Genomic DNA, 7,376 nt, shown 5'->3' with positions numbered 1-7,376 from the left:
GAAAAGGAAAAAAAAAAAAACCTGCAACTCATCTTCCCCAAATCGATTGGGGAAGATGAGTCGCAGGTTTAGAATAAATTTAAAAAGATCTTTTATTTCATGGATAAATGGGGGGAAAAACAAAGAAATTAAAGAAAGGAACAAGAGTTGTGATCCAATAGATTTAAAATGAAGAGGAAAGTAAGTTCCGATTGACGGAAGACCATTAAATTCATCCATTTGTAATTCAAGAGCTACGAACCATGATGCTGTGCATCATGTCCTTGAATTCAACGCGGCCATCCTGATTGCGGTCAACGGAGAAGATCATACGCTCAACTCGACCGATGTCTCGGCCTTCAGGCATCCCTAGTTTCTTGAGGACTATCTGCAATTCCTGTGCTGAGATGATGCTGTCGTCGTTCTCGTCGAACACTTTGAATGCCTCCATTAGATCTGCATCCTATTGCGATGACGATTTTGCTTCTGCTGCTTCCCCATCGTCCTTGCCACCACGTCGACGATTCTTTTGGGATGAGGATATTGACAAATCCGACAGCATTTATACTTGTACAAGGTTGTCATGGATGTTCTTCCTTCCAGATTGAACCAGAGATTTTCATCTAAGCTCCATCTAACCTGCAACTCTTCTATCAACCGATCCGAAACCCTAATCTCAACTTCATGATCAGCATGTCCTTCCATCCTTTCCCCTCTTCTATCATTCCTGTAACTCTCCTTAACCAGTCTCTCTCTCAGGTGTTCTTTCGGCAACTCATCTTGGCATCCATGGTGTTCCCTACAAAGGATACCTGCAACTCATCTTCCCCAATCGATTTGGGGAAGATGAGTTGCAGGTTTGTTTTTTTTTTTTTTTTTTTCCCTTTTTCTTGCAAGGGTGATTTTGTCAATTCACCTTTTATTTTTAACACTGTTAGTCATGAACCGAAAGAATGGGCTTATTTGTTACTGTTTACAAATCTCAGGGGGTACGTAGAATTTTGAAAACTGAGGGGTAAAATTATCCTTTTGTCAAACCTCAGGGGGGATATGTGTAAATTACCCTCTTTTTTGTTGGTCTGTTTTTGGGCTGTCAATTGGTCTGATCCCCGTAGAAGCTTGGATCTCCTTCCCTCTCGTCATCACTCTCTCCCTTGCTGCAACCCTCTGCCTCGGTAGCCGGCACCCCACCCCCCTATCCTTGCATCCCTACCCCAGTCCCCTTCGTGTCATGCACCCCTACATCCCTCCCTTTCCCCCCACCCCTGCTTTCCTACACCTCGCCAGTCCCAACCCCTGCCACCACGAATAATTATTTCCTCCAATTCGCGGGCACCTCCAATTTCTCCAATTCCTCTAATAGGGGGGAGTGGACCCCACATTGGGCAGTGTTTTTAGGCAGGGGGTAGGGTGGTCATTCCCGCCCCCATGTGAGGAATTGGAGGAGACAACGAATTGGAGGGGACAACGATTCCGCCCCCTCTTTTGAAGACGACTCCGCTGCCTTCACCACTACTAAAGCCATTAATCATGATCTCAGAGTTGAAGATAAACACTGGTGTCTATCGACATGTTCCGGTTTCCCAGCCTCCCACCCCTCCCACTGCAACACCCCTTGCCCCTCCCCCACTTCCTCCCCCTTCTCTTGCAACACCCCATGGCTCCACTCCACCCCACCCCACCACCCTACCTTGCTCTGCGCTACCCCTCCCCCACTCATTGCAACACCCCTACACGTCCTCCCCACTCTCCGATCCCTCTTTTTTTTTTTTTTTTTTAATTCACAAGATGGTGATATGAATCCATCATGTTGTTATATGTTGACCACATGTTTATCATGGTACTGGATTTTTATAGCCGTGGATTGGCTGGATTGGTCGGTTCCGACGATCCAGATCGAATAAGCTCACATTACTTGATTCACCACCCAATTCGAAACAGTGGGAATTGGATGTGCCAATGCCACTGATCTGATCCCGATTATTTAAATACTGATATGAATCTAACTCGTTAATGTTATACAACTTCGGGGACAGTTTTCATACACGGTTGTGTAAGCCTTGCATGTGAGAGGATGAGAGTTTTGAGGCATTAAATATAGGTGGGGGTTTATGACTTTTCTAATTCTTTGTGAGAGGGAACACAACCGTGCACGCTTGCACAGCCGTGTATGAAGTCTTTGGCCTTTTCTTTTTGTTGGATAAGCACGAAACATAAGATTAGTTGTTCATTGTCAGATAGGTTAAATATGGGCTGGACTCGACTGTGGATTGGACTCATTGTTGTACTCTGTTAATCAAAACAGAGTGGACTCTGATAAATCCTATGCTAGGAGTGGGCTTTTCCCAAATCCCAATAATCATCATTCGAGACGTACTTTAATTCTGATCAAAGGGGTGTTTGAGACTTTGACCCTATAGAGAAATGGGTAATAAAATGGGAAAGTGGAGTGGTATAGGGGTGCAACTGCCGAGCTGGAATGGGCTGGGCTCGATTCTTGTAAGCCAGGCCCAGATCGGGTCCCCAGGGCACAGACTACGCCTAGCCCCTCCTGAGTTCAGGCTAGCTCAGGCCCGACCCTGTCGGGCTCAACGTGGGCTAGGGTTGGTCCAGTTTTTGTCATTTTGTTATTTTTTACACAAAAATTAATTTTTTAAAAAAAAATTTAAATATGTATATATTTATAATAAATATAAACTAGGGTTAAATACGCGTATCCCTATAATGCACCCAATATTCCTCATACCCCCTAAGATTTTGATAAGTCCACGGACCACCCCTGCTTTACCCCCAAATGCCATTTAAGTCCAAAGTGCTAAAAGATGACTAAACTACCTTTTCTTATATCTTTTCTAAAATTTGATAAAACCTAATTGCCCCGATCTATTTGCTAAAATTTTAAAAGACCAAAATACCCTCATCTTTCCCAAATCATCATCTTCTTTTACATTCCCACCACCACCACCACCCACCATTAACACCATCATCATCCCGCCGTGAAGCCCCACCTCAGTGTCTCTCCCCTCCTCTACTTCCTCCACCTCTCGCAGCCGCTCATCACTCCAAGTTGCAGCATCTCTGTCCTCTCGATCATCTTCTAAATAAGAAAGTAATGGTGAATGTATTATAACCTCAGCCGCTCATCTCTGTCCTCTCCAAGTTGCAGCATCTCTGTCCTCTCCTCGCTTTGAGCTTTGAGCTTTGAGCTTTGAGCAAAGCGAGAATATACCTCAACTTTGAGCTTATCTTCCTCCTTAAGCATGGATTCGTAATCGGAGAGAAGGGATTCGTAAGATGACTTGAGAACATCATAATCTCTCTCGAGCTGCTTCGTCTTCCAACGAGCCCTGCGGTTCTGAAACCACACAACAACCTGCCTCGGTTGCAGACCGAGCTTCTTCGCAAGCTGTGTCTTCCTCTCTGGCTCCAACTTGTTCTCTGTTTCGAAGCTCTTCTCCAAGAGGTGAACCTGTCCATTCACACAAACCCCCAAGCATCACCACTAGGATTTCTTTAACCCAAGAAAAAAAATTCGTGGAAAAGGGAATAAAGGTTAATATTCAGTTCAGCTCGGAATCCCAGAAAAAGAGATAGGGCACTAGCACCTAATCTGATTTAATAAAAGGAAAAATTGGAACTTTTTTGTAAAAAGAGGAATTGAAGAATTGATGCAAGTATGATAGATACGTTTGAGATGGAAATGATGGATCCTCTGTGATACTTATCGGATCAAATCAAACATTATCAGCTAAAGCTAAGTGTGATTGTGAGAGGAGTTCAATTCCCTTTACCTGCTCAGAGGTAAGGCGTCGTTTCTTTTCTGGAAGCTGTTCGTCGTAATATTCTTCATCCATGAGTTCTTCCGGCGAGCTAAAGAAAGGGCGTCTCTTCGTGCTTTCCTCCATGTTCAGCATCGATCCTGTTCCTGCGGTTTCTTATTTAGAAGATGATGGAGAGGACAGAGATGCTGCAACTTGGAGTGATGAGCGGCTGCGAGAGGGGGAGGAAGTAGAGGAGGGGAGGAGAGATAGTGAGGTGGGGCTTCACGGTGAGATGGTGATGGTGTTAATGGTGGGTGGTGGTTGTGGTGGTGGTGGTGGGTATGTAAATGAAGATGATGATTTGGGGAAGTTGAGGGCATTTTTATTTTTTCAAATTTTAGCAAATAGGTTAGGGCAATTAGGTCTTTTTAAATTTTAGAAAAGATAAAAGAAAAGGTAATTTGGTCATCTTTTAGCATTTAATATCTGGTGTGGACTTAAATGACATTAAAAAGATAAAACAGGGATGGTACGTGGAATATTCAAAGATGGTACGTAGACTTATCAGAAACTTGGAAGTAGAACAAATATTGAGTGCATTACAGGGGTATGCGTATTTAACCTTATAAATTATGAATGTAGCTTACACACATTTTATTTGGTAAGATATCTTGCACACAACCCAAGGCACCAATCTAAGCTCATCCCAACCAGACCCGTCTAAAAATCCAGACCTAACAACTAACCCAGCTCACAGGCTGAAAAACCCAACCCAGACCTTGAAATTCTCAATTGGACTTGGGCTCGCTATATTTATGATCAAAATATAAATGGATCATAAATAGGTTGATCAAGCTCTAAACGGATTAACCGGGCTATAGACGGTCGTTTACTGGTTTGGGACTTTGGGTCGAACACCGGTCACTCTACAATCAAGAGCTGAACTCCGACCAAACACTAGTCGGGCTAAGGCCCAAGGCAATGCGGGTTTCAGTTTTAACCGGTGCGGTCCAACCCAAACATCCTTTATTTGTTGATATAGAATGTTTTCGAGTGTCGTGACCAGGATATACTGGTAAATGTGGATTGTATTCATTGAACCCGATTGTTCCCACTTCAAATCGTTATCATCTTCAATTCTTGTCTGTTTCAATCCCTCATATAAGAGTGGAAATGATCGTCTTACCCATTGCCCCAACACATTGCTTAAGGTGGAGTAAGGTGGCCATTTCTACTCTTATGTGAGGGATTGGAGGGAATTAAAAAAATGCAGCAAATTGAAAGTGATTAAAATTACATCCGAAGTTCCTAATTCCCGCGAGTCATCATCACAAGCCAAATTGAACTTTTCTTTCTTCGATTCTCCGCCATTAAACTTTCAATTAGAAAGCGTTTCTTCTTAATTATAGTCAGTAAAAGTATCGTAAAAGCAGCCAAACATGGAAAGAACGAATTTATTCAACCAAGAAAATGGTGGAAAAAAAAATATTAATATCGTCACTATCTTCTTGTCTTTACTTGTCGGCATCCGCGAATCTTACAAGACCCCACTCGACTGGATTCTATTCACAGAAGAAAAGACGAACGGAAAGATGAGTGGAGGACTCGCTTTCGAAGAATAAAGGCGGAGAAATGGAGTGGACTGGATTCTCTTTTTTGTTTTTTGGTAAAGAATGACTGGATTTCTGTATTAAAGTCATTATTAATTATTTTTAGAGTAAATATCATCTCTTCCCTCTAAGGATTCAGAATATCAAACTCCACTCTTTTTTTAACCAAAAGAAAAAAAAAAAAAAAAAAAAAAACTCCTTTCCCCGAATTTTAAATAATGATAATGGTTTGTTCTATTTTTCAAAGATTCTATCAACTGTATCTTAAGTGATTAACGGTGTTAAAATAATAATTTAAAATACAATATTACTCTTTAATTGAAATAAAAAAAGAAAGGCTGAAGCCTTTTCCCCTTTCAACTGGGTAATCAAGAGAAAGAAGGTGGAGAAGAAGAAGGGACCATTTATGACCTGCAAGCATCTTCCACCATTGACGACCTTCAAGCATCGAACGATGACACTTAGATGCGTACGTTGACAAGCTATGAATAATATAAACATATTACAGCTGCCCAACTGAGGCAGAAGCAATACGCTTACACATGGTTAACACTTGATCCCATGAAACAGAGTGAGAAGGAAAAGTAAATAAACTAACTGTTTGGAAGAGAAGACAGAGAAAAGATTGTCAGAATCCATCTCGGTTCAAGAACTACGGACTGTGCATAATGCAGAAAATCCTTAGGAATACCAATTGAATGCCAAACTTCGCCTCCAATGCCATTATTTCATGGTATTGTGCACTGGGTACGATTTTTTTTTTTTTTTTTTTCTAACATTCTCCCTGCTGTGACCACCACACCTTCTACCACCGTCTCTCAGAAAATTTTATGGCCATTATTTTCCTCAAGTTTCCACAAGAGTCCCACCAAATGGGTGGGAGAGATATGGGCTAGAAAGAACAAGTATAAGAGAAGAAGAAGAAACGCAAGAGGGGTTTGGGGTTGAAGAAGCCAAAAGTGAAATAAAATTACATTTAAAGGTATTATGGGATTTTAGAAAATTTGTAAATACCACATCATCATTTAATGACGTTTTTTAACCATTAGAATACGGTTGATAGAATCTTTCAAAAGTAGGAGAAGGCATCATGTTCAGGGGTTTGATATTATAGAGATGGGAGAGAGGAATGATATTTCTTTATTTATTTTTATATTTTTGGTCAATTGCATTGAAGTCATTATCATGATATGTATCCTACAAGTTAATAGTCGACTCCTACAACTGCCACTACATGGTGATGAAGTTAAAAGATGTTTCTCTCCATTGTTATCGTTCAATCTTTTTTGGACTTTTGCTCTTGTATGCATCAACATAGTAAACATGAGTTCAATATTGAGGAGTTCAATATTGAGGGGTTCGATCTGGTTTGCTTCTTACTCCCTAGATAAGGTTGATTCTTTGAATCCATTTTTTTTTCGGTCTATTTCTCAGGAAATTATTCCTCTTCAACTGTGGAACTTGTGTTGCAGTCTTTCTCGTTCTCGCCTAAATTGATTTTAACGATCATTTTTTAATGAATTAAGGATGAAGAGTTCGTCATTTTAAGAAGTAATCGAGGTTCATACACCTATGCATGCATGCATGCATGCTATCGAGTGTTGGGAAGATTTCGTTCATCTTTGCTGAAGATTTGGGGTTTTGGTGTTTCAGGTCAGGAACAGAGCCGTCGAAGCTTTTAAACTGAAAGAGGGTCACTGTAATTTATCGCTGAATTTAGAATTGCAGGGGAGGAGGTAAGAATTTCTTATCGATGTCGGTATTAGAAAGTATGGAAAAAAAACACGCAACAACGAAGATTTTTGTTTTCCTCTTTTCATTTTTTATATTTAAACAAGGATTTCTTAAAAAATAAACATGTCTCAGAACTTTCAGAGTACTCTTGGAAAAGATCGATGAAAGATTAACAATCAATGGAATTCAATCGAGTTGGCCCTCTCGTTGTCTATCAAAACTTCGAATGAATGGAGAGTCGAACAGCTCATAAGTTGATTAATGTTTCTGATGAAAATTTCAGACAAGGATT

The 7,376-nt window shown here is 40.9% G+C and overlaps 1 protein-coding gene across 1 annotated transcript; it reads right to left on the bottom strand.

The window, feature by feature from the left end:
• Positions 1-3,103: 3,103 nt before the first annotated feature.
• On the bottom strand, positions 3,104-4,969 carry LOC122643186 (homeobox-leucine zipper protein HAT5-like). Its single transcript, XM_043836865.1, has 3 exons — positions 4,927-4,969; positions 3,771-3,913; positions 3,104-3,448 (listed from the first exon to the last, which is right to left on the bottom strand). The coding sequence occupies exons 1-3, from the start codon at positions 4,967-4,969 to the stop codon at positions 3,104-3,106; spliced, it is 531 nt and encodes a 176-aa protein (XP_043692800.1).
• Positions 4,970-7,376: the final 2,407 nt, after the last annotated feature.

The sequence above is a fragment of the Telopea speciosissima genome, chromosome 1, assembly GCF_018873765.1.
Source record: "Telopea speciosissima isolate NSW1024214 ecotype Mountain lineage chromosome 1, Tspe_v1, whole genome shotgun sequence".
Taxonomy (NCBI): domain Eukaryota; kingdom Viridiplantae; phylum Streptophyta; class Magnoliopsida; order Proteales; family Proteaceae; genus Telopea; species Telopea speciosissima.
Note: the sequence above shows the minus strand (reverse complement) of the source record. Positions and strands in the feature narration are given on the sequence as shown.